Genomic DNA, 26,709 nt, shown 5'->3' with positions numbered 1-26,709 from the left:
AGTCTCAGGCATGAAAATTCTTTGTATGATCATTATGCTATCTGCCTGTTCTGAATCAAGGTATTTTTTTCTTTCTTATTTTAATTTTTTTCCCACTTGCAGAGGGGGTTAATGGTTTACAGTATAGTTGTTGACACATAGATACAACCGCTTGTCTCATGAAAGGTGTTTCAAGTCCTGGAAGATAAAGGAAGACCTAGTGGGCTTGAACTGTTATGTGGCAAACTAAGAAATGTTACACATGTACAAACTTTTTTTATTTTACTTTACTGTTGACTGTAAACTATAAATTCTCCAATAAAGGAATTTTTAAAAAGATACCTGCAAAACACTTGTGAAACTCTATTAATGGTGAAGCAGTGTCCTCTAATAAAAATATAAAAATTGGGCCAAAGGAGGCTGGGCTGTAGTGCAGTAGGTTAAGTGCACATGGAGTGAAGCACAAGGACCAGCATAAGGATCCCAGCTCCTTACCTGTGGGGGGAGGGGGGGCCTTGCTTCACAAGTGATGAAGCAGGTCTACAGGTGTTTATCTTCCTCTATCCTCTCTGTCTTCCCCTACTCTCTCAATTTCTCTCTGTCCTATTCAACAACAACAACAGTAATGGCAACAATAACAATAATAACAACAAGGGCAACAAACTGGAGAAAATGGCCTTTACGAGCAGTGGATTCATAGTGTAGGCACTGAGCCTCAGTGATAACCCTGGAGACAGAAAGAAAAAGGGGGGGCAAGAAGATGGGGCTCAGAGGCACAATATTTGCACAAGAATCTGGCTTTAATACCTCACATCATATTAAAACAAAATCATTGCACTACATGTGCTAAAAATAAGTGAATTTTGTGATATGTTGTATCTCAATAAAACAAATAGAACTACTCCTATTTCTAATTAATTACTCAGTTCATGTAGAGTACTAAATTCAAGTTATTCACAAATTGTGAATATGACCTTTGGAAAAGCACTTGGGAGAGATTCTTGAACCTCATATATGAAGCAAGAATTGTCTAACCTTTGTGGCTCCAAGATTAATAGTGGTAACAGATGCAGAGGCAGCAACAGTCATCTTTTCTGACGAATCAGCCTGATGCAGTATGCTCCAAAGCAATGTCACCGAAGACATGATCATATGAAGGATTGAGAGGATTCCGCTGCGGGCTTCGAACAAGTGTTTTTGATCTACATTGACCAAAAGCTATTAAAAATGAGGGAAAGCAGTATTATCACAAGGGGAGCTTATTAGACCATACTACCTTTAAAAAGCGATCAATTATTTGTGCAGCCTTACTTGGTGATACTGTGTAGTAGGATCCAATAGACAGTAATGGATAATGGCTGTGATGCCCTCCAAAAGGGTAAGGATCATATCTGGTGGGATAATTGATGCCATCCACAAAGGCCTGAAAGAAAGTACATTTCTGTGAAAGAAAAGCTGATGCTTTATCAAATGACCAGCATGTTCTAGGTACACTAATTTGACTTGACTGGATAATGAAAAGGATAGATTAGTAGATTTTCTTTTTTCCCCCTTTTGTTGCCCTGGTTGTTTTATCGTTGTTGTGGTTATTATTATTGTTAGTTATGCCATTGTTATTGGATAGGACAGAGAGAAATTGAGAGAAGAGGGGAAGGCAGAAGGGGAGAGAAAGATAAAACACCTGCAGACCTAATTCAGTGCTTATGAAGCGACCCCCCTGCAGATGGAGAGCCAGGGACTCAAACCAGGATCCTTACACTGGTTCTTGCACTTTGTGCCATGTGCACTTATCCTGCTGCGCTACCGCCCAACCCCCTAGATTAGTAGATTTTATATCCTGATCTATATAGTAAGTGAGCCACATTAAGCAAACTGTAAAGTAAACTTGAGGTCATTTGGCTAAAAAATATTATATATATATATTCAACCAAAATAGCAAATCTCTACCAATTGCATAGTGGCAAGCACATCAATATTAAGTGATACAAGTAGCTATCCTACATTTAACAGATATTCACAGGTCATCTAAGAAATAAACCTGACACTAAATATCTGGTTAATTTTTGGCAGAGTAGCTTTGAACATGGGGTAGAGATGGAATTTTCCATCAAATTATTAAAACCACAAAGGAGAAAATCAGATAAGAAAGGAATTATTTGTAATTGCAAACTGTTTTTAGTCTAAAATTAATCTGCTCTTGTTAAAATAGCACATAAAAAGTGGGAAATACTTTGCTCAGCTATTACTTTTAATCAATCTTCAAAAGGGGCCTCGAAATTAATTTCAGGTTTTGGGAGAAAAATGGCTAGTTTAAATATTCTTTTTCTTTTCCAAGTTTTGGTTATTTTTTTTCTCCATCAGCCCCCAGACCTGCAGTGTTCCAGGCCAACTGCTTTACTGACAGGAAGAAAGAGAAAGATACATAGATCCGAAGCCTCCTCTAGTGTGATGGAAGCTGGGTCTGAACTTTGGTCCTGTGCATGACAAGCAGGCCCTCGCCAAAGAAACCAAGCTTGCCAGCCTCATTCTTGATCCACTCATTGATGTTCTTCCACAAATTAAAATTTCTTCTCTGTAAAAATAACATGTTTTTGCAAACTGCAGGTAAGAGCTAATTTAGTCACTTAAAGTTTGACTTTCTGGGCTACCACATATGTGGAAAATGTCAACAATAGACAACAAACTTAAAAATCAACCCTTACCTACTATCAGATAATCCAGTTTCGTGTTTGTACTGATGAACCAGATTATCTAAATTTCTGCAAAGCTGTAGTGTCACAGAGACAACCACTCTCTGTAGAACTTTTCCCATATAAGGCAGAGTAGAAGTGATTAGACCAATCCACTGTGGGTGCATCTTACAAGCACAGTGTTGGTGTAAAGCTCGTATAACTGCACAGAGGAACATGCCTTGACATGTGATCGGCTGTGCATGCAAATACTGAAGAGAAGTCATGGGCTGATGGGGATTGATATGTTCCAGATCAGATACAACAAAATCGAAACCTGTTTCATTTTCTTCTGGGATGGTCATCACCCGGTGTTCTAGAACAACGAGTCTCTGAAGGACTTTAAGGAGTTGTGACTGTAGCGTGCTGCCACTGTCAAATTCATCCTCTGAGAAGTTGATAAGGCTGTCTTCTGTGAAACCTTCTTCCACAGCAACCATGTTCTTACCTGCTGTCTTTTCACTGTGCCATTTCTGTGCACTGAAGATAGATGACAGCAAACAGTGAAGAATCACCTTCTGAACTTTGCATTTAGATAACATGTCAGAGATAAAACTAGGGAAACCCTTTGCCGAGCTTTCTATTACTTTTGCTAGCTCAGTAAAGAGAAGTGTTAAAATTTCTATGCTCATCATCTGCATGTTTCGATTACCTATTAAATCTTGTGCAGTAACCTTCACATGAGTCGGGTAGTGGCTCCGCATGTAATATAAGCAAAGGGAAATAAGAATTTCTATGTACATAGAACTCCGGAAGTTATGATTTGAGTCTACAGGAATGTGACTATAAAAGTCTTTGCCCATAACAGAAATCCGATGTCTGGCCAACAGATTCTGAAGCAGAGACAACTGAGGGGTATATGCATTATTTACACTAGTAGTTGAAATGGCATTTACAAAAGCAATAGGATTCGTTTTCAAGATGGCTTTGATGGCAGAAAAGGCATAAAGTGTTCTTGATGAATCATACAACTGGAGATACAGAAGCACGTGCTGATAGAGAGGATGGATGTTGAAATTGGGAGATTTCCGTGATCCTGGAGAACCCATGTCACTCTCAATTTCAGAGATTTCTCCCTCTCCGCAACTATACCAGTTCTCTAAATCCAGACCATCACTGAAGAAGACACTAGTTTGCTTGAGTTTTTCATTTGAAGGTTTTTTCTTGTCATCATCCTTTTTTCTGGCAAGTTTTACTTTAGGTTTTGCTCCTGGTTGTTTACCTGACTCCTTAACAATTGTCTCTTTCTCTGGGATTTTTTCTGATAATTTTTCTTTGAAGCTGAACTGAATACTACTGTGACTCCTCTGTCTGGATTTGGTTTCTGTAGAAGCAACAGAAGAATCATGGAAAATCTGTGTGTTTCCTGCAATACAGGGTGAGGAGCTATTTCGGGAGATTCCATTTGCAATGCACTCAGGGCTTCCCTCCACAGACACTGGCAGAAACTGAGGACTTTCTGTCCTCAGAAAAGCACTTGGATTCTGCTGAGTGGACTGATCTTCATTCTGAATTTCCTCCTCTCCTGGTTCTACGTCACTGTGTTTGAGAGGCACAGATTCAGTTTCTAACTGAGAGGTAGCTAATAGGGATTCTGCTTCGAGGCCACTCACGACTTTACATATCAGGTCAAACACTACCTGCTGAACATCATCATCTGGGGAACTTGCATTTGGCATCTGAGGATCCTCCTGGGCATTGCTATTTTCAGGATCAACTTCATAACTCAAATTGTCCCCACCAGAGGACTGTGAACATCCAGAGTCAGAACTCTGAAGTATTTCTATTTGTTGGTCTGGAAGATCAAAATCAGATACAACCATTGGAATTGTCTCACTGCTGGTACTTAGAAGGGAAAGTCTATCACTTAATGGATTAACGGTGAGACTAAAGTTCTCTATTTCATCCATGGTAAGTGGCTTTTCACCATTTCCTTTAGATGTAATAAGTTGTACTTGGCTAACTGGCATGTGAGAAAGACAGCAAAAAAGGAAAAATAAAAATATATTAAAATAGTTGAACAGCTTCATTACATATTTGTATTTCCCTACTGAAATTATAATTTACCACTTCTTTAGAGCATTTAAATTAAAATAAATGTAGATGATTATTTACTGTTATAAGACAACTAAATTAACAACAGAAGACCTATCATTTACCTGAACTATATAGGCCAGAACACTTAATACAGATAAAATGATATCAGTTCGAACTATAATTAAAGTTTGTTTCCTTATATTGTTGGGTAATGCACAATAATTATATCTTTTTTCTAATAACTCAAGTTGATTCGCCTACAGTTGATATATAAACATACAGCCTTGATTCTAATAAAATTGAGCAAATATTTATGAATTGCCTTATACAAGTGAGGTCCTAAACTTTATTCCAATGAGTACAGGAAAAGGAAAAGATATCATAGTTCTATGTTAAGAAATTAGGTAATCATAATTGAACTCGTCCATCTCTGTACATTTGGGTGAAAAAAAATATATATATATAATTAAAAAATTTTTTTTTAACCAGAGCACTGCTCAGCTCTGGTTTATGGTGGTGCAGGGGATTGAGCCTGGGACTTTGGAGCTTCAGGCATTTCTGCATCACCATTATGCTATCTACCTCCATCCAAGAGACACACCAGATTAATGGCATTCTTTTTTAAAAGGTGAAAGGCTTAGTTCTATGTGAATAATACAAACCACATGTTCTAAAATTTAGGGAAGCCATCATGGTACCACAAGTGGGATCTGAGCTTGACTTCAGAAGAGAGGTGAAAAATTGGCAACTAGATAAGAATGCTGGCATGTAAAGCACTAACACAATGAAACTTGGTCAATAAGGAGGGAAGAGCATGTCCTTAGAAGATATAAGGTAGGGCCAGCAAGACAGCTTACTTGGACAGTATGCTACTTTGCCGTGTGTAGGACCTATGTTTAAGCCTGGCCCCCACCACACTGAAGGAAACTACAAAACCATGGTGCTGTGGCCTCTTTCACTCTCTCTCTGTCTCATCTAAAGAAAAAAAAAAAAGAAGAGGGGGCGGGTGGTGGCACACCCAGTTTAGCTCACATAGTACCTGAGTGTAAGGACCTACACAAGATGTGGGATCGAGCCCATGCTCTCCATCTGCAGGGGGTCCGCTTCATAAGTGGCGAAGCAGGTCTGCAGGTGTCCTATCTTTCACTCTTCCTCTCTACCTCCCTCTCCCCTCTCAATTTCTTTCTGTTCTAAGCAATAAAATGGAAAAAATTGGCCACCAGGAGCAGTGGATTCGTAATGTTGGCACTGAGTCTCAGAAATAACCCTGGAGGCAGGAAAAAAAAAGGAAAGTGGGTGGCGGGGGGGTGGGGGGAGGGAAAGGGAGAGAGAGAGAGAAAGAAAAGAAAAAAGAAGGGAAACAGAAGAAAGTAAGAGGAAGAACCAAGTTTCTGAATAAACACACTAAAGATGAAAAGGGGCTGGGAAGACAGCAGAGCAGTCATGCAGAGGAACTTGCATGCAAAGACCCCAATTATACCCCGTGGCATGACCAGCGGCCAGAGTTGAGCAGTGCTTTGAAGGAAAAAAGAGAGAAAGAAAGCAAGCAAACAAGAAAGAGGAATATGATGATTTAGTTCTAATTCCATCACTTAGCACATAAGACACTGAGAAAGCCACAGAGTTTTTGAAATTTTTTGTCTATATTTATTTATTTATTCCCTTTTGTTGTCCTTGTTGTTTTATTGTTGTAGTTATTATTGTTGTCGTCATTGTTGGATAGAACAGAGAGAAATGGCGAGAGGAGGGGAAGACAGAAATGGAGAAAGATAGACATCTGCAGACCTGCTTCACCGCCTGTGAAGAGACTCCCCTGCAGGTAGATGGGGAGCCAGGGGCTCGAACTGGGATCCTTACGCCGGTCCTGGCTCTTTGCGCCACCTGTGCTTAATCCACTGCGCCACTGCCTGACTCCCAGCCACAGTTTTAAGCATCAGATTTCTGCTCTGCTCAGTAAAACATTCTTTGTAACTGACTTCACAGGGTTATTTGTTAAGAGATCTGTGAGTCTTTTGTTCCTAGTGTATAATAAATTAAAATATAAGGGGAAGTTATTCCTGTTTTTCATAGGGCCTTCGGAGTTTATATAGTGGAAACTTCATTGTAACAGTGAATAGCAAACATTAAAGATACACCAATCATGCCCTAAACATGTTGCAAACAGGACTACATATAATATTTATGATGGAACCTTCAGAGGTGAGTAGCAGTATTCGTATTTTATTTATTTATTTATTTATTTATTTTTAACCAAAGCACTGCTCAGCTCTGGCTTATGGTGGTGTGGGGGATTGAATCTGGGACTCTGGTGTCTCAGGCATGAGAACCTGTTTGTATAACCATTATGCTATCTACCTCCACCCTAGTATTCATATTTTATAATAAGGGAAGGAACTCATGAAGTACAAATATGCATTGTAAGCTTACTATAAATCTCCAAGTAAGTATCTACAGAGCCACTCAGCACCCAGATTGTTAAGAAAAATCTAAAGAAATTTCCAGTGGTCGGGGAGGTGGCACACTGGATAAAGCCTTAGACTCGCAAGCATGAAGTCCTGAGTTCAGTCCCTGACAGCACATGTACCAGAGTGAATCTGGTTCTTTCTCTCCCTCCTCCTATCTTTCTCATTAATAAATAAAATATTTAAAAAAGTAATAAAGAAATTTCCACCAAAACTGAAGAATGTCTCTGGCCAGAGCATTGCTGATTCTTTTCCTGAGTCAACTGACAAAAGAGATCCAAGTCCTCTAAGATGGTCATTGTTGGAGCCCATTCTGACATGGCCTGCAAGAGCATTGCTAGTATACCCAGAAAGGAAAAAGTAAGTCCAAGGAGAAAATGTCACACTCAGTTCTATTACTGTATGTTGTATTCACCTTGCATTTTGTTTTAAATAGCTTATTTTTAAATGTGATATTCACCATTGCTGCATGCAAAATTTTGCATGAAATCTTTGTCATTTTCCTCTCCAGGATAACAAGGAGTCTTATTCCAATAACGTTCTGCTTGTACACGCTGCACTGAAACCCTCTGAGTTTTAGGATGAAGCAGAAGCAATAGCAATGGTTCCAAAACTCTTGCAATATCATGTCTTTGTAGGACTTGATTTAGCCAGGCTTGTCCTACAGAGCTGGTAGAACCATCAAGACTGTTAAGGCTGTCTAACATGATGAAAAGTGACCTACAATAAGAAACAATAATTAAAACTAAGAATAAAATAGTTTCTGTAATTTTCACAAAATTATCATAAATTGTTGCTTATTTGCAAGTAACTATTTAAACCAGTCATATTTCATGATAAACTTTGATGACAGCATTTTAATCATCTTAATCTTAGTAGAAAGAATGAGAATGGAGAAATGTCTATTTATTTTTTTTAATTTTTAAATTCTTTTAAATATTTATTTATTCCCTTTTGTTGCCCTTGTTGTTTTATTGTTGTAGTTATTATTGATGTCGTTGTTACTGGATAGGACAGAGAGAAATGGAGAGAGGCAGGGAAGACAGAGAAGGGGAGAGAAAGATAGACACCTGCAGACCTGCTTCACTGCCTGTGAAGCGACTCCCCGCAGGCGGGGAAGCCAGGGGCTTGAACCAGGATCCTTAAGCCGGTCCTTGCTTTGTGCCACGTGTGCTTAACCCACTGCACTACCGCCCAACTCCCGAGAGTATTTCTTAAATACTTGTATTTTTAAAATTTCACAAGCAAGTACTACTTTTATTTATTTTTGTTTTTGTTTTTTTTGCAAGTACTACTTTTAAAGACAAATACTAAATAATTAGAAAAACATATGCATACATATTTTTTTCAGCAGCATATCAAAGAAATACTAAGCTCCCTGTTAGTTAACAGTACATGTTCCCTGCTCCTAGTCTTTTAATGATTAAAAGTTACATGCTTAATTCAAGTAAAGAACTTCTATGAAAGGCATGGAGCTATGATTTCAAATCAGAAAATGTAGAGTCAAATGTGGGCTTCCACTTTATCTCATGTCCTGGGCAAGTCACTTAACTTCTGGGCAAATTCAGTACATTACTTCCATGATGGGAAAATGTGGTTCTCACACTGAGAGGAGTCACTTATTACATACAGAGGGCCAGGGTTTTAATTTGTTGCTGGGTTTCAGTAGTAGATAATTCAAAACTGATAGTGCTGCTTGAAAAGCACCATCTACCTTCTGCAACCCACAATGACCCTGGGTCCATGCTCCCAGAGGGATAGAGAATGGGAAAGCTATCAGGGGAGAGGGTGGGATATGGAGATTGGATGGTGGGAATTGTGTGGAATTGTACCCCTCCTACCCTATGGTTTTGTTAATTAATCCTTTCTTAAATAGAAAAGGAAAAAAGAAAAGAAAAGCACCAGCTGAATTAACATCCAGTCGAGCAAAACATATGATCCTGAGCTGTACATTAAGCACAAATTCTTGGCTAATCCTAATAGACCTGTTGGTGAGACTGCTATCTTAGGCAATATATGAATCTCCCTTAAAAAAGGCATCTCCTTGGAAGTCAGTGCCAATCTCATACTTAGGTTATAAATCAACTACACAGTCGAGACTAATAGTAAAAACACAGTAGATTCTTTGAACTACTGAAAAGGATTTGTTAGTCCAGTTTAGACAGAAGATTAAGGATAATTATTAAAGGGGCTGGAGAGACAGTGCACTCGACAGCATACAAGATTTATATGCCTGAGACTTAATCCTCAGCACCATTATAAACCAGAATTGCGTAGTAAGTAGTGCTCTGTTTTCTTTCTCTTCTTCTGTCTCTCATTAAAAGTAAATGAATCTAAAACATTTGCTACAGAAACACTTATGTAATCTAGTGATTTTATGTAATTTCACTGAATGTAAAATAGATTCAGTAAAATTGTGTTGACTGCTGCATTTTCTGACACCTAGCATATAGCAGACTTGATGAATAGCTGTACAATGGCGGGGGGGGGGGTGTACTTTTTACTCCAGAGGTAGAAAGTAGAAATTTGGTAGATCGGTGAAAAAGTATGATGTACTTCAATGTAGTTTAGATTTTTAAAAGTAACTGGTAAATCCTCCCCCTCCCTTTTCCAGAGCATTAGTCAGGTCCGTCTTATACTGAGTGAACTGGGGAGTGAACCTGGGATCTTTGGTGCCTCAGCTATGGAGGACTTTTTGTTTGTCTTTGTACCTGAGCAATGCTCAGATCAGGTTTATGATGATGCTGGGGATTGAACCTGAGAACTGGGAGCCTCAGGCATAAAAGTCTTTGGCATAACCAGTATGCTATCTTTCTACCCCAGGAGGCTTTCTGCAAACTGTTATGCTGAATATGAATATAAATGTAACCCACCTGTCAAAAGAGCGTGCGAAAGATGAGGACTTATTTATATGGAGGTCCCTAGTTAGATGCCAAAGAACAGCAAACTTTGCATGCGCTTCCATCCTTATTTTCTGAGGAGAAATATGGGACAACGAAGACTGAATTGTTTCATTCTTCCTTGAAGGTAGTATGCATTATTATAGTAAAATCAAAGTTGCAATTTAAGAGAGTTCCTATACACACTGCAATAAACTTAACATTTCTAAGGAAGTAGATGCAAAACCTACTTAAATATATAGAAAAATGTAAAGTCAAAGGATCATCTCATGTTGCCTCATTTATAGCTACTCTTTTTAAAAAAATTTTTTTTATTTGCTTATTATTCAATAAAGACAGAGAGGAATTGAGAGGGCAGGGGAGAGACAGGAAAAGAGCCAGAGGGACACCTGTAGCCCTGCTTCACCACTTGTGAAGCTTTCCCCTGGCAGATGGGGACCAGGAGATTGAACCTGGGTCCTTGTGCACTGTAATGTGATTGCTTAACCAGATGTGCCATTGCTTGGCCCCTGTATATAGTTACTCTTTAGACTATGTAGTCAATTTCCTATGATAGTGTATTGCAAGATGGAAAAGGCTGATAATGTGCACATCATATATCTTCAGTATAGGAAGCACTTCATCCTTGTTATATGAAAATATTACGTAATAATCAAAATTAATATTATTTTACACGATTTATTTGCTTGTAGAAATTATGCATTGATTATAAATAAATTACAAATATGATAAAATTAAAAGTATTAACCTCAAATTACTTCTTCAAGAAAAGTATTATATCACTTTGAGGATTATTCAGGGGGAAAAAGTGTAAGAACAGTGTAAAAGAAGTTATTTAGAACAGTGCAGTAATAAGTTATTTAGAAAGAGTTAACACTTGGTAATGGATAATTAACATGTATTACCAGAAATGTAGCAGAAAATGTGCTGTTAGCAACTTTTAAAAAACAAATAGTTATACAGTATTTATTTTTTCAGGAACTGTTTTTTAAGTGTTTTATAAATATCAAGTCATTTAAGATTCATCTCAATCCACACAAAGCAGAAACTATTATTCTTTTCATTTAAATGTTGGTAACTTGTGACTTAGAGATGTTAAGAATTTTCCAAACTTCAATATATTGTAGATATATTGCCAACTTTTATCATCTTTCTCCAGTATTTTTAGAATCCTTTAAGTACAAGTACCTACAAATTGAGGAATGTTAACTGCATAATCTGCTCGGGATAGTTCAGAAACTCCTGGATTCTTGTGTGGGTGAACTAAATGCTGTATCTCTTAAGTCTATGTTTACACGTACACCAAAAGGAAACAGATAATAAAAATAAAAGCCATGGGTGGAGGAGATAAAATAATAGTTATATAAGTTGACTGTCAAGCCTCAGGCTCCCAGTTCCCAGGTTCAATTCCCAGAACCACCATAAAGCAGAGCTGAGCAGAGCTCTGGCAAAGGAAAAAAAAGTTTTTCAGTTATTTTTCTATGGATGTATAGCATATTTATTTAGAACCTAATATTTCTTTTTAAAAAAAAAAAGAAGAAAATAATAAAATGAAAAAGAAATGCTCCACATGTAAGCAGGTTTTTAACTTGTCATATATCTATACTTCATGTAAAACTAATTATTAAACTTTAAATCCAAGGCTTCATTTATAATATTATTTCTGAATGACCTTACAAGAATGTGCTGGAGAAGAAAAAATAGCGTTTTTATTAGAGAAAAAGTAGTGTTTTTATTAGAGCAGTAAGCTTTCCACTCATTCCTTCCTTCATTTACTTGTTTTATTCCCACCCCCTCACCCTGCCAAAAGCTTTAATACTTTAACATAGTGCCTTTTTTAAATTTGTTTATTCTCCCTGATAAGCAGGAGTCTTGTACATATGCAATTTTCACTACTCTCTGGATGTTTTTCTCATTTAGAGAGAGGCAGAGAAAGACACAGGAAGAAATCACAGCGCCTGAGCTACCTACAGTACTAGGACTTACACCTGGATTGTGCACAATGCAGGTATCTTATCTGATGAGCTATTACTTTGGATAGAGACGGCCAGAAGTCAAGAAGGAAGGGAGTGGTAGAGAGGGAGAGAGACTGAGAGACTCCTGCAGCCCTGCTTCTCCATTTGCAAAGCTTTCCCCCTGCCCTGGGAACCAGGGGCTCGAACCTGGGTCCTTGTACATTGTAACATGTGCGCTCAACCAGGTGGCCACCACCTGGCCTCGAGCTGTTACTTTTTTTAAATTAACAAAATGTTTTGCAAGACTGTAGTTGTCTCAGAGGCACAATTTCACATCTCTCCCAAATATGTTCTGGTTTACCTCCCCTATCACCAAAGTGTGGACATCTCCTTCCATCATAAGGCACTGGCCTCGCTACCCTCCCTTTTCACCCTCTCACCTTCCCCTTTAGTAACCTCAGATGTATAGGCATAGAATAAGTGTTCATGGTTCACTCTACTTATTTCTTTGCTACAATGTATTTTTGAACATGACACATTCAAACTCACTAGCATTTAGAATTCCCTTTAATTAAGGTAAGCAGCTAAGAAGAGCTTTTCAATCGAAGCTCAAATTTATATTATTCAGCAGGTATAGGATGACCACAAACTTTATCAAATTACTTTGGAGAGGACAATCACAAAGACTATTCCAGTGGTTTTCTCAAGCTCATTCAAAACTCAGCCATCTTTTATTTTAATTGACTTATGTACTACTTCTGATATATTAGGATACAAAATTCTTAGATATTTATTATAATGAATAATAAAATCTCACCTATTAATATTCTACAACCCACATATTATTTTATTCCCATATATTAATTATGATATCCATTACTTCCATAATTGAAGTCACTGGCTCATTTTCAAAGACTTAGTAAGAAGTTAGACCAGTAACATGTTGTTTTTTTTATTGTTGTAGTTATTATTGTTGTTGTTATTGAAGTCATTGTTAGATAGGACAGAGAGAAATGGAGAGAGGAGGGGAAGACAGAGAGGGCAAGAGAAAGAGAGACACCTGCAGCTCCCCTTCACTGCCTGTGAAGCGACCCCCCTTACAGGTGGGGAGCTGGGGGCTTGAACATGGATCCTTAGGCTGGTCCTTGCGCTTTGCGCCCGCTGTGCTACTGCCTGACACCCCAATAACATGTTCTCTGAGGCTCGGTGCCTGCCTTATGAATCCACTGCTCCTGGCAGGTTTGTTACCTGTTTTTTATTGGACAGGAGCACAGAGGAATTAAGAGGGGAGGGGAGATAGAGAGAGAAGGGGAAAGCAGACACCTGCAGACCTGCTTCACTGATTGTGAAGTGACCCCAACCCCCTGCAGGTGGGGAACCAGGAGCTCGAACCGGGATCCTTGTGTAGGTCCTTACACTTCACACTGTGTGCACTTAACCTAGTGTGCTACCGCTTGGCCCCCAGTAACATGTTTAATTATCTCTTAACTAATGTCGTGAACCAAGGTATAAACCCAGCATTTAATCTGAGGCTACTTCATAAAGAATTCCCTCATAAAGATGCCTGCATAAGAAATTCCCCTCAAAAAGAAAGGAACATATTTAAAGAAATTAAGATTGCTCTGAAAGAAGCTATATAATCTGTTATTCAGATCCTAGTCATAATAATTTTATGGGAGTTTAATTTATCTTTTAGTATAAAAGGGGGGTTATAGGGGGATAGGCACAATAAGAGAAGAATTTTACCTTATCTTTATGGGTTAACTGCTGACTTATAACATCCTCACAGATGCTAGATGAAGGAACCAAGTTATGTAATTGATAAAACAGTTCCACACTTTTCTGGTGATGCTGAGGTGTTCCATCTCCTAGCTGGTTCCACAATGTTAAGGCTACATGCTATATAAATTGATGTAAAGTGACATTGTTAATGAATGAACAGTTATTTATCAAACATATTCTGTTAGGTACAAATAAGCCTCTGCCAGACATAGTTCTTTTACATTTTTTAATTCTCTTTATTTTATTTATTTGATAGAGATAGATAGAAATTGAGAGGGAAGGGGGTAGTAGAAAGGGAAAGACAGAGAGACATCTGCAACATTGTTTCACCACTTGCAAAGCTTTCCTCCAGCAGGTAGGGACTGGTAGTTTGAACCTGGGTCCTTGCACACTATAAAATGTGCACTCAACCAGGTGCACCACCACCTGGCCCCAAGACATAGGTCTTTAACACTCATTATGTCCTGGAATGAGATTTTAAAATGTATCTATTCAACTGCCCACTATGAAGCCCAGCTTCTCAGAAGTGCTTATGAAAGACCTTTTTTGATATTTTTTTAAGTATCAGACTCATCAGAGTGGTAATCATATTCTGTAGGGCCTAGAAAAGATTCCATTTCACTATTTTAGTCACATATACTAAAATAATGCCAAATTTTATCTAAAAACATTGAATGTTATTTAGTATTTATGGTTATATCCTACTAAGTGAAATATAACACACAGCCCAAATAGCCAATCTACTTAAAACACAAAAAATAGCATGGCATTAGATAATATATAACAGCATTAATAAAAATGCAACATTTTTTAGGATTTATCACTCATTATCACAGAACTCAATTCTAACTGAGCTAGAGGAACTACCTGGAGAAATACGATGCCTTGAAATCTAATATTTTTTAATTATGCATAAAGAATTACCTGCTTAAGTTATACAATTCAAATGTACTTGATGCTCTGTGTAAAGGATACTATTTGTTGTGATTTCTATCAAAGTTTTCACACTGTGACAGAAAATCAAAGACAGCATTTTTTCTGAATAATCTCATATACTACAGATGATAAACACATAGAATAGAATCATAAAAGCTATAAAAACTATATCTAGAACCAGGAAAAAAAAACTCTAAAAAATTTCTGTGTGGGCAGGGGTAGATAGCATAATGGTTATGCAAAGAGACTCATGCCTGAGGCTTCAAAGTCCCAAATTCAATCCTCTGCACCATCAAAAGGCAAAACTGAACAGTGCTCTGGTAAAACAAAAACAAAAACAAACAAACAAACAAAAATTCCTGGCCTACTTGGAGAGCTAAGGCTATCACTATGAAAAGCAAGTTTATCACAATTTCTGGAAATAGCTTACCTTTATAAATAAGCTTCCCTCTTTTAAGCTGAAATTATGCTCTTCACTGTTTTAGTGCCTTAATACTAGAAGCTTGGTATCCTAATATTCCTCTCACTTTATCTTCTATTCACAAAACTGGGGAGTAGATGAGCAAAGCAGTATGTGTGGTATCTTTTTCTATATGGTAAGGCACTAAGAGGTGTTCAGTTATGTTTTATCAAAACACACACACAGGGGGCCTGGCAGTAGTGCAGCAGTTAAGCACACATGGCACGAACTAGTGTAAGGATCCCCACCTGCAGTCGGGTTGCTTCACAGACTGTGAAGTAGGACTGCAGGTGTCTTTCTCTCATTTCACGGGTGGTGAAGTAGCACTGCAGATGTCTGTCTATCTTTCTCTCCCTTTTTGTCTTCCCCTCCTCTCTCAATTTCTCTGTTTTGTCCAACAACAGCAATAACAACAATAATAACAATAACAAGGGCAACAAAAATGGTGAAAAAAATGGCCTCCAGGAGCAGTGAATTCGTAGTGCAGGCACCGTGCCCCAGTGATAACCCTGGAGGCAAAAAAAAAAAAGACAAGAAAAGAAAGAGAAATTAAAACACACACACACACATTGTTGTGAGAACCTGACATCTGTATGAGTACACTTCTCCCAGAAAGTTTTATATATTTATTTTTAAACAATAGAGGGTGAAAGAGAGATGGTGAAAAGGCACCTCAGCACTGTTGCCCCTCTCAAAGTGAAGTTTCCACTTTGCACGGCATGGTGCACCTATGTGGTGACCAGGGGCTCATAGCTGCATCCTGGCAAATGTTAACATGCGTGCTCCACTGGGTGAACCATATCCTGGCTTGCTTGCTTATCATTTTTAAAACCTCTGTTAAGCAAACTAGGCCAAGTATCATCTTAATTATGAATATATATAACTTACCTTGAAAAATTCCGTCTTCTCAGCAATGTACCTCAGATTACCTGGAGTGAGAGGAGGTCTAATAACCACAGCTACTCTCCCCTGGTTTGGACTTAAGGGTTGTGCAGACTCTACACTGTTGATGTTTTCTCCAGTGACCATGGCCACAGATTGAGTCAATCCCACCAGATCCATGACAAGTGAAATAGCAACACTCTGCACAGTGAAGTCACTTGCTTGGCTGCAAGCATTCATCAGAGTCTGGAGCCACAGTGGAGGCTGCACGTGTTCCCAGTCTGAAATAAAAGATGGAAGCCAAGGGTGGGGGAGATAGTATAACAGCTATGCAAAGAGACTCATGCCTGAGGCTCCAAAGTCTAAGGTTCAATCCTCCACACCACCATAATCTAGAGGTGAGCAGTGTTCTTTAAAAAAAAAAAAAAGGGGGGGCCCCGGCTCTCCACCTGCAGGGGAGTCGCTTCACAGGTGGTGAAGCAGGTCTGCAGGTGTCTTTCTCTCCCCCTCTGTCTTCCCCTCCTCTCTCCATTTCTATCTGTCCTATCCAACAACAACGACATCAATAACAACAATAACAACTACAACAACAATTAAAACAACAAGGGCAACAAAAAGGAAATAAATAAATAAATATAAAAGAAAAGAAAAAGAAAAAGGGGTGGGGGAGAGCCAAAAGTTCACCACATTAAACCTTTCATAAGTACTCTAACTTCCAAGTTAGTGTCAAAAAAACCAAGTACTTAATGTTAGTCTTCTCTATTAACAAAAATGTAGTTTCTCACAGTTTCATTTGGCTTTAAGAAATGAATAGGTTTTTTTATATGTACTTTTTTTTTTTTTTTTAAATCGGAGAACTGCTCAGCTCAGGCTTATGGTGGTGCCGAGAACTGAACCTCAGGCTTGAGAGTTTCTTTGTATAACCATTATGCTATCTACCTCCACCCTTATATTTATTTTTGTCAAGTCATATATTAACTTTCTTATTCTGAAAGAATATATTAACCAATAAGCATTGTGCTGTAACATATTTCACTATATGTATATATGAAATTCCAATAAAGATACTCATATGATATGCCAAATAAAACCAATGGATTGAAATCCTACATTATTTTTCTCCACAGGATGGAGCTAATTTCCTTCCTAGCTTATACTCAGAAGCAAATTGTGAGTCATAAAAATCCTATAATTTTCTAACATATCAGTCTCTCTGTAGTGATACTTCCAAGATACAAACATCTCCAAACTAAAATAATCTACTTGTATTTAAAAAAATTCCTAGTTTTAATATCCCAGTGCTCTTTTGAAAAAGCAGGCCTTGGGATAAAGTATTGAATTCTCAACCATGAGGTCCCGAGTTCGATCCCCGGCAGCACATGTACCAGAGTGATGGCTGGTTCTTTCTTTCCTCCTGTCTTTTTCATCAATCAATAAATAAAATCTTAAAAAAAAAAAAAAAGGAGGCCTCAGTGTTAAGGAGACAGCACAAAGGTTATGCAAAAGATTTACATGCCTGAGACTCCAAGGTATCAGGTGTACCATCATAATAAGACAGAGTTGAGCGGTACTCCGATTTTTATCTGTGAATCTCCCATTAAAATAAACATATAAGTAAGTACATACATATAGAAATAAATTAAAATGGAAGTGTTCATACCTCAGTGGCTCAGCAAGTAAAGTGCAGGGCTTGCATGCCTAAATCCCTATACTCAATCAAGCACTGCATAATTTACAGTGTATTTATGCTCTGGTTTTCTCTCTCTCATAAAATAAATATATCTTCTTTCAAAAGTATGCCATGCATAATATTTAAATATAAAGAAAGCAGAGACATTCTTACCAGCCTCTGACTTTTCAGAGTGTAACTCTGAGGTATGGCTCCCCTCAGCAATGTAAACTGGAAAACTGGAACATTCCAGGAAGAGTTGACAGGCTGCAAGGAAGGAGGAAAGATATTCTTTTGAAGTCTGTTGTTTACTTATGTTTCTTTCTTTTACATCTCCATGTGAATCCCTGTCCCATTTTGAAGTTTCTCCTTGCTCTCTACTGAGATCCCCTTGATGATCTGTAGCCAAAGATGGAGAAAAAGATTTCGTCTGAATGATGTAGAGGTTGATAAGTCTGGTGAGAAACTGTTGGACATATTCCAAGCAGCACTGCATTGCAGTCTTTTGGGCTGTCTTTCCACTTCGAGTTGTTCCCTGAGTGACTAAGGAAGGTGGTTGAATGATGGTTTCTTCAGATCCCACAGTAGAGGCTGTTTCTGTCTCAGAGGAAGTGCTACAAATTGGAATGGCAGCTGACACTTGACCATCATTCAGTTCTTTGTCAATGTCATCACTCCGGTCTGCCTGATACTGTATAAACTCAGTGAATCCACTTTCTGATGATCGACTACTTGGTGGATTTTCTCCATCTTCAAACACCTCGGTAGGATTTTCAAGAGAAACTGATGATACCTGATTAAGATTAAAAACAATTATTTCATTAAAAAATTAAAAAAAGAAATAACATGAATTACATTTAAAAAAATAAAAAGGACAATAAGCTGAATAGCTAAACATATATATTAAAAATGGATATATTTTGAGAAGTTTGTTTTAGATTATTCTATTCACAGTTTATATCTACATAATAAATGAAACCTGAACAGTTTCTACAATTCATGAATATGTCTATCATAATAGAATATATTGATATGGCTCTAATGGACATAAAAATATTATGCTTTCATTATACATTGTATGAAATGAGGTGCTTGAGGGGAAATATGCATATGCAAATCTTTAGGTTCTATTCTTGTTTTCAAGTGGTGAACAACTTGTTCAATTTATTTCAGAAAATCACTTTCTTACTATCTAAAAGGTGAATAAACTGAGAAATAAGTTTAAAAAATGGTATTCTAAAAACCGGGGGGGGGGGAAGTCATCTGTTCAAAATTACTTGGGTGTGAAATTCAGCTTGACAAACTATTTCTAAGACTCTGTGAGAACTATAGCGGTTATCTTTGGGAGGTGGGAGGGCAGGAACACAGAATTTGGTGGTAGGTGTGGTATAGAGCTATACTGTAATCTTACAATATTATAACTCACTATTAATCATGAATTTTAAAAGACAGAAATTTTGACTTGAAATTCATAATGTACTTTTTAAAAAAGATTTTTAAAAATATTTATTTCCTTTTTGTTACCCTTGTTTTTATTGTTGTGGTTATTGTCGTTGTTACTGATGTCATTGTTGGATAGGACGGAGAGAAATGGGGAGAGGAAAGGAAGACAGAGACAGGGAGAGAAAGATAGACACCTTCAGACCTGCTTCACTGCCTGTGAAGCAACTTCCCTGCAGGTGGGGAGACAGGGGCTCAAACCAGGATCCTCATACCGGTCTTCACACTTTGCGCCACATGCACTTAGCCCACTGTGCTACCACCCGACTCCCCATAATGTACTTTCAAATGTTCACAATCTTAATTCTTTTCAACGAATAGTTGCTAAACCCACATTATATGCCAGCCATCTTATTAAATCCTGGGAACAGTGGTCTGGGAGATGGCGCAGTGGTAAAGCTTTGGACTCTCAAGCATGAGGTCCCAAGTTTGATCCCCAGCAGCACATGTGCAAAAGTGATGTCTGGTTCTTTCTCTCTCCTCCTATCTTTCTCACAAATAAATCTTTTTTAAAAATCCTGGGAATAAAAAGGAAACGTTTTATAGTCTAGAGAGCAATTAATTACAGTATAGACAAAAAAACCTGAACTGACTACTATAGTAGAGTTAGAACGGACTAGTCATTCTCTCACTATATGAAAGGGTGAGTGCTATGATCAAGAATATTTTCTGGCTTAAGGCAATAAAAATGGTTCACATCATGAATCCCCTTGCAAAATTATGCAAGAGCATACTTTTGATTTGATCATTAAAATGTAGTATTAAAACAATAATATTGTGAAAATGTGAACTTATTAAAGGTCACTGAAGATATGCATTAAGTGCTCTATTGTCACCACGATGTGTCTCACTCAAAGCTTCTTAATTTAATGAATGACACCATTATTCATCAAATAGAATCCTAGGGATGAGTCTTGGTACCTTCTCCATCTTCCCTCCACACACTGTTATCACTTCAGTGAGTAGTTAAAGGTAATGACTATAAGTCAGCTAGTTCTTCCACTTACTAGCATGGCATCCTATTTAACCTCTCCAAACCTCAGCTTTCTAAGTTTCACACAATTGAGATAACAACAATTTCTATTAACTGTAAAGATTAAAATAGTGCATATAAAATACCTAGCATTTGGACCAACTCTATGACCTGGCAATTCCTCTCCTGGGTATATATCTTAAGAAGTCAAACATGCCCATCAAAAAGATGTGTATAGGAGGCTAGGTGGTGGTGCACCTGGTTGAGTGCACAGATTACAATGTGCAAGGACCTGGGTTCAAGCCCCCAATTCCCGCCTGCAGGGGAGATGCTTTACAAGTGGTTAAGCAGTGCTACAGGTGCCTCTCTGTCTCTCTCCCTATCTCCTCCTTCCTCTCCATTTCTGGCTGTCTTTATTCAAAAAATAAAATTATATTAAAAAAGATGTGTGTGTACCTATGTTTATAACAATCTGAAATAGCCAAAACCTGGAAGTAACCTAGGTGGTGTCCTACAACAGATGAGTGGCTAAGGAAGTTGTGGTATATCTACATTAAGAATGGTGAGTTCACCTTCACCTCAACTTGGATTAGGCTTAAAGGATTATGTTAACTGAGATAAGGCAGAAAGGGAAGGATGAATATGGAATGATCCCACTTACAAACAGAAGTTGAGAAATGAGAACAGAAAGAGGAAACATAAAGAACTTGGACTGGGTTTGGTGTATTGCACCAAAGTAAAGGGCTCTGGGAGGTGGAGGTGGGGGAATTTCAGGTCCTGGTATAATACAGTGGATGAGAAACTATGCTGGCAGTGAATGTTTTTCAGAAAACTGGGAAATGTTACACATGTACCAACAACTGTACTTATTGTAAACAATCAATCCCTCCAATTAAAAAAAGTGATTGAAAAAAAACTAGCATAGTACCTGATACTTTGTAAACATTTAATGTTAGTGATCACTCAGTAGCCTTACTAATAGATCACTAAGTCACTGCATCTTCCTCCTAACAACCTGACTGTTATCTGGCTACACTCTCCCATCTTATTAGCACAAGTTATCACCACCTCTCACCTGCACTACTGCAGGTCTCCCCACATCCATTTTTGTCTCTCAGATCCATACTCCACATTGTAGCCAGAGTGATTTTTCTAATACAAATATCTGACTATGCCACTTGCCTTTTTTCCCTTCAGTGTCTTCCCATTGCTCTTAAGATAAAGAATAAAAGCCTTAGAATGAAAAGGCTCTGTAAAGCCTTGTGCCTGCCTGTCTCACAGCCACAACTCACCCTCACCATCTGCATAGTGTTCCTTTCAGAGAGCCTTTGGGAAGGCTGCTTTGTGAAGTGCACGATCTCACCTCTAAGACTTCATTCAGCCCCTCCTTAAGACAGTCTTTCTTGGCCCCCAATCTAAGTCAGATGACTCCATTTTCCATATTGCTGCTACCCATACTTTCCTTTATACATTTTCACAATAGTGATCGCTTAACATGAATCTCATTATTAGAAAGAAAGGGCTCCAACAGAAAGAGCAGGGGCTAAGTAAACAGATGTGGTTTCCTCTATTTCATTTAGTAAGAAAACTGAAGCTTAGGGAAGATAGAAATAAAATTGCCAAAGTTAAAGCTTTGTTAATAAGGCTGAAGAGCTCAGATCAGGAGACTCAGAATTTCCCGTTTTGCCCCCCATTAAAGTGTAGTTTTATTTATTTATTTTTTAATTTATTAGGGAATTAATGTTTTACATTTGACAGTAAATACAATAGTTTGTACATGCATAACATTTCTCAGTTTTCCATATAACAATATAACCCCCACTAAGACATCTGTCATCCTTCTTGGACCTGTATTCTCCCCGCCCCCCCACCCCAGAGTCTTTTACTTTGGTGCAATATGCCAATTCCAGTTCAGGTTCTACTTGTGTTTTCTTAAAGTGTATATAACCCATCATATCACAATGCCAAAATTTAGAGGTGGCAATCAGAAACTTCATTGCCAAATTTTAGGCTAGCAACTATCTGAAATCTTGTATTAATTTTTTTTGGGAAAAATTCTCATTTAAATGGTAAAATTATCATTAACTCATTCCTGTAATGCTATTTTATTTTAATCTTTTTAATCAGAAAATCACAAAATAATGGACAAAATTACATGAATGTGTTAGAAAATTTAAAACTTTTAATGTAGTACCACTGAGCTTAAGTTCAATACATTTGTGTAGTACAATATTATAATACCTTATATTGTCAATTTTTCCATTGGTGTTTCATATGATTTTTTTTTTTAGTTTCTTTTTTTTTAAATTTCTTTATTGGGGAATTAATGTTTTACATTCAACAGTAAACACAATAGTTTGTACATGCATAACATTCCCCAGTTTCCCATATAACAATACAACCTCCACTAGGTCCTCTGCCATCCTTCTTGGACCTGTATTCTCCCCACCCACCCACCCCCACCCCAGAGTCTTATATGTCCATAGGTGTGGGGGCTCACATGTTTTTAAAAAGTTACTCAGTACCAGAAAGTAAAACTACTGTGATTATTTTTTTATTTTATTTTATTTTTGTGTGTGTGTGTCTTCAAGGTTATTGCTGGGGCTCAGTCCCTGCACTATGAATCCCCTGCTCCTGGAGGCTTTTTTTCCCCCCTTTTTGTTGCCCTTGTTGTTTATCATTGTTGTTATTATTGTTGTCACTGCTGTTGGATAGGACAGAGAGAATGAGAGAGGAGGGGAAAAGGGAGAGGGCGAGAGAAAGACAGACACTTGCAAACCTGGTTCACTGTTTATGAAGTGATCTCCTCCCCCCACAGTTGAGGAGCCGGGGGCTCGAACACAGACCCCTATGCTGGTCCTTGCACTTTGTGCCATGTGCTCTTAACCCACTGCGCTACAGCCCAGCATCCACTACTGTGATTCTACTCATCATCATGAAGTAAGCAATCAGTCTAGAAGAAGGCCAAGAAGAGTGAAACTAATCTGAATGTCGAGAACAGAAGCAAGTCAATGATTGTGCATGTACAGGAAATTGGGCAGTGAAGATATGATTAAAAACTTGCTGGCCAATGTGGTAGCTACAAACCACCTGTGACTCCCGAGCACTTCAAATGTGGATTAACTGGCAAACTAAATTTTTACTTCAGGGTCGGGGAGACAGAATAATGATCATGCAAAATGATATTCATACTTGAGACCTTGAGGCCCCAGGTTAAATCCCTGGCATTAATGTAAGTCAGAACCGAGTAGTGCTCTAGTAAAAAAAAAATAATAAAAATAAGTAAATGTTTATTTCAATTAAAAAAAGAGTCAGGCAGTGGCGCAGCGGGTTAAGTGCACGTGGCGCAAAGTGCAAGGACCTGCCTAAGGATCCCGGTTCAAGCCACCGGCTCCCTAACTGCAGGGGAAGTCATTTCACAGGCGGTGAAGCAGGTCTGCAGGTGTCTTTCTCTCCCCCTCTGCCTTCCCCTCCTCTCTCCATTTTCTCTGTTCTAACAACGACATCAATAACAACAACAATAACTACAATAAAAAGACAACAAGGGCAACAAAAGGGAAAATAAATAAATAAATATAAAAAAAGATAATGCCATTATTTGAAAGCTCAAGTTTGTTCAGAAAAACTTGGTATAGGAATATATTTTTTCAAATGTAAATTTTTATGAAATTATACACAAATTATTTAATTCTGATAAAAATTTGGCATTTGGATGAAGATATGCTGTAATGTTAAAATATATTCTAGAATTCAGAAGGCATGTATGTGCAAGGACCTGGGTTTGAGCCCCTGGTCCTCACCTTCAGGGGGGAAAGCTTTGCAAATGGTGAAGTAGCAGTGCTGCAGGTGTTTCTCTGTCTCTCTCCCTCCCCCTAACTCTCTCTACTTCTGATTGTCTCTATCCAATAAATGAATAAATAAATAAATATAACTTAAAAAAGAAAGAAAGGGGCAGGGGTACATAGCATAATGGTTATGCAAAGAGACTCTCATGCCTGAGGCTCCAAAGTCCCAGGTTCAATCCCCAGCACCACCATATACCAGAGCTGAGCAGTGCTCTGGTAAAATAATAATAATAATAATAATAATAATTAAAAAAAAAAGAAAAAAGAAAGAAAGAAAGAAAGAAAGAAAGAAAGGGGCCAGGCAGTGGCACACCTGGTAGAGTGCATAGTACAAAAGAAAGAAAGAAAAGGGAGTCTAGCCCAGCAGGTTAAGCGCATGTGGCGCAAAGCACAAGGACCAGCCTAATGATCCTGGTTTGAGCCCCTGGCTCCCCACCTGCAAGAAAGTCCCTTCACAGACAGTGAAGAGGTCTGCAAGTGTCTATCTTTCTCTCCCCCTCTCTGTCTTCCCCTCCTCTCTCCATTTCTCTCTGTCCTAACAACGACATCAATAACAACAACAATAATAACTACAACGAGAAACAACAAGGGCTACAAAAGGGAAAATAAATATAAGAAAGAAAGAAAGATGATTCAGAAGGCAGATGGCATAAAGGTTATGCAAACTGACTCTCGTGCCTGTGGCTCCAAGGTCCCAGATTCAGTCCCTTGCACTACCATAAGCCAAAGCTGAGCAGTGCTTTGGTTAAAAAAAAAAAAAAAAAAAGAATAAATGAAAAAATAAAATTCAGAAAGATAAGCACATGTACAGTACGTACATAGGTCCAGGTTCAAGATCCAGCCCCTACCTGTAGGGGGAAGATTTCACGAGTGGTAAAGCAATGCTGTAGGTGTTTCTTCTCACTCCAGATCTCCTGCTTCTATCTCAGTTTCTCCCTCTCTGTGTCCAATAAATGAATGAGTAAGTAAAATAACTTTAAAAGAATGTCAAATATAAGGAGTTGGGCAATAGCGCAGCGGGTTAAGCGCAGGTGGTGCAAAGTGTAAGGACAGTATAAGAATCCCGGTTCAAGGCCTCAGCTCTCCACCTCAGGGGAGTCACTTCACAGGCGGTGAAGCAGGTCTGCAGGTGTCTGTCTTCCTCTCCCCCTCTCTGTCTTCCCCTCCTCTCTCAATTTCTCTCTGTCCTATCTAACAACAACGCCATCAATAACAACAACAATGAAACAACAAGGGCAACAAAAAGGAAATAAATAAATATAAAAAATTTTAAAAAAGAATGTCAAATATATTATGAACTTATATCAGTTCCATATAGACTACACATTGAAATGATAATATATATTTATCATATTGGGATAAATTTCACCTGTTTATTTTTCAACTATTTTTTAATTAAGTACAGACCAAAATTACATGTGTTTTCTTTTTTTTTTTTTGCATTCTATTTCTACTTGAAAGTGCTATTATAGGCAGTTCAATTACACAAGCGTCAAGATGATATATTGCTATAATACATGGATCTAGGGGGAATTTGCTAATATTTAAATAATTACAGAAAAAGAATTTTACTCAGCAAACCATTCTCTTCTGAAGAAGAATTATTGTTCTAACACCAAGATAATAGCTATCATTACCTTTTTATCTTCCCATTCTTTAACTGAGTTGTTTTGTCCACTTGGAAACTGCAACACACCTCCAGCGCTGGCAGATAACAAAGGAGGTTGCACCTTGCTAAGGATCTTTGAACAGAGCCTGAGTGAGTCTGTGAGTTCAGACAAATGAAGGGTATGGAGATGGCTTGTCAGGGCTGAAACCATCCTGACAAGCAACTGAGGCAAATGTTCTGTCTGAATTTCAATATAAGTCTCCTGAAGATAAAAGTCAGAAGACAAAAGGTTAAATAGTGCATAACTCAAAAGTTACATAATTTATTTTCATTGATATATAAAAAAGAAATCATTGTATTCATCCTTAATATTTTATATGCAACATGCTCATAACTAACATTATATGGTCTTTTTAACATTAATGACTTAAAATATTCTATTCCCAAATTCTTAATTTAGATATCAATAGTTCAAAGCATGTATTTTATAACAACCCCACCTTTATCTGTTACTTTACTGAAATTATAACAGAAGTGAATATAATTAGAAACAAAATAGGCTGAATATACCATACCTGACACAGCACCCTCATACTTCTAGTAGGCTTTAAAATGAAAAAGCAGAGAGTTGAGGAGAGAAAAGATAAGGGAAAAAGATTTCCAACAGTCTTCATTTAACAGAGAAATTTCTAATGTATGTAAATAAAAGCATCAGGCTCCTACTATATGGTAACTTTTAAAAGTTAAGTAATATGCAGTTAATAAGTACTTTTCATATATTGTATAAAATTCACCTATGTATTATGAACAACTATGTCAGAGAACAAAATACTTGACAGATTTTACCAAAAAAAAAAAAAAAAAGATCAGTTATGCAAGAAAGTGAAAATCAATTTGTCTTTAAAGATGAAAATTATTCAAAGATGAGATAGATGAGATTTGCTTCTAACATGAAACATAGATCATTAGCTTTCCTCAGAATTCTCTCTTT

The 26,709-nt window shown here is 37.8% G+C and overlaps 1 protein-coding gene across 2 annotated transcripts in view; it reads right to left on the bottom strand.

Annotated features, from left to right (window-relative positions):
* DOP1A (DOP1 leucine zipper like protein A) overlaps nucleotides 1-26,343 on the bottom strand; it is a 54,912-nt gene extending 28,569 nt beyond the window's left edge. Inside the window, exons 1-10 of one of the 2 annotated variants that reach the window (XM_060205431.1) lie at nucleotides 26,294-26,343; nucleotides 25,747-25,980; nucleotides 17,966-18,584; nucleotides 16,129-16,403; nucleotides 13,809-13,961; nucleotides 10,081-10,181; nucleotides 7,668-7,927; nucleotides 2,682-4,671; nucleotides 1,291-1,402; nucleotides 1,015-1,197 (exon numbers count right to left, since the gene is read on the bottom strand). In XM_060205431.1, the coding sequence (XP_060061414.1) occupies nucleotides 1,015-1,197; nucleotides 1,291-1,402; nucleotides 2,682-4,671; nucleotides 7,668-7,927; nucleotides 10,081-10,181; nucleotides 13,809-13,961; nucleotides 16,129-16,403; nucleotides 17,966-18,584; nucleotides 25,747-25,980; nucleotides 26,294-26,311 (3,945 nt within the window). In that variant the 5' untranslated portion in view covers nucleotides 26,312-26,343. The remainder of the gene's footprint in view (nucleotides 1-1,014; nucleotides 1,198-1,290; nucleotides 1,403-2,681; nucleotides 4,672-7,667; nucleotides 7,928-10,080; nucleotides 10,182-13,808; nucleotides 13,962-16,128; nucleotides 16,404-17,965; nucleotides 18,585-25,746; nucleotides 25,981-26,293) is intronic. The other variant, XM_060205432.1, reaches the window with a different exon arrangement.
* Nucleotides 26,344-26,709: the final 366 nt, after the last annotated feature.

This window comes from Erinaceus europaeus, chromosome 13, assembly GCF_950295315.1.
Source record: "Erinaceus europaeus chromosome 13, mEriEur2.1, whole genome shotgun sequence".
Lineage (NCBI taxonomy): Eukaryota > Metazoa > Chordata > Mammalia > Eulipotyphla > Erinaceidae > Erinaceus > Erinaceus europaeus.
This window is presented reverse-complemented; position numbering and strand designations above follow the sequence as displayed.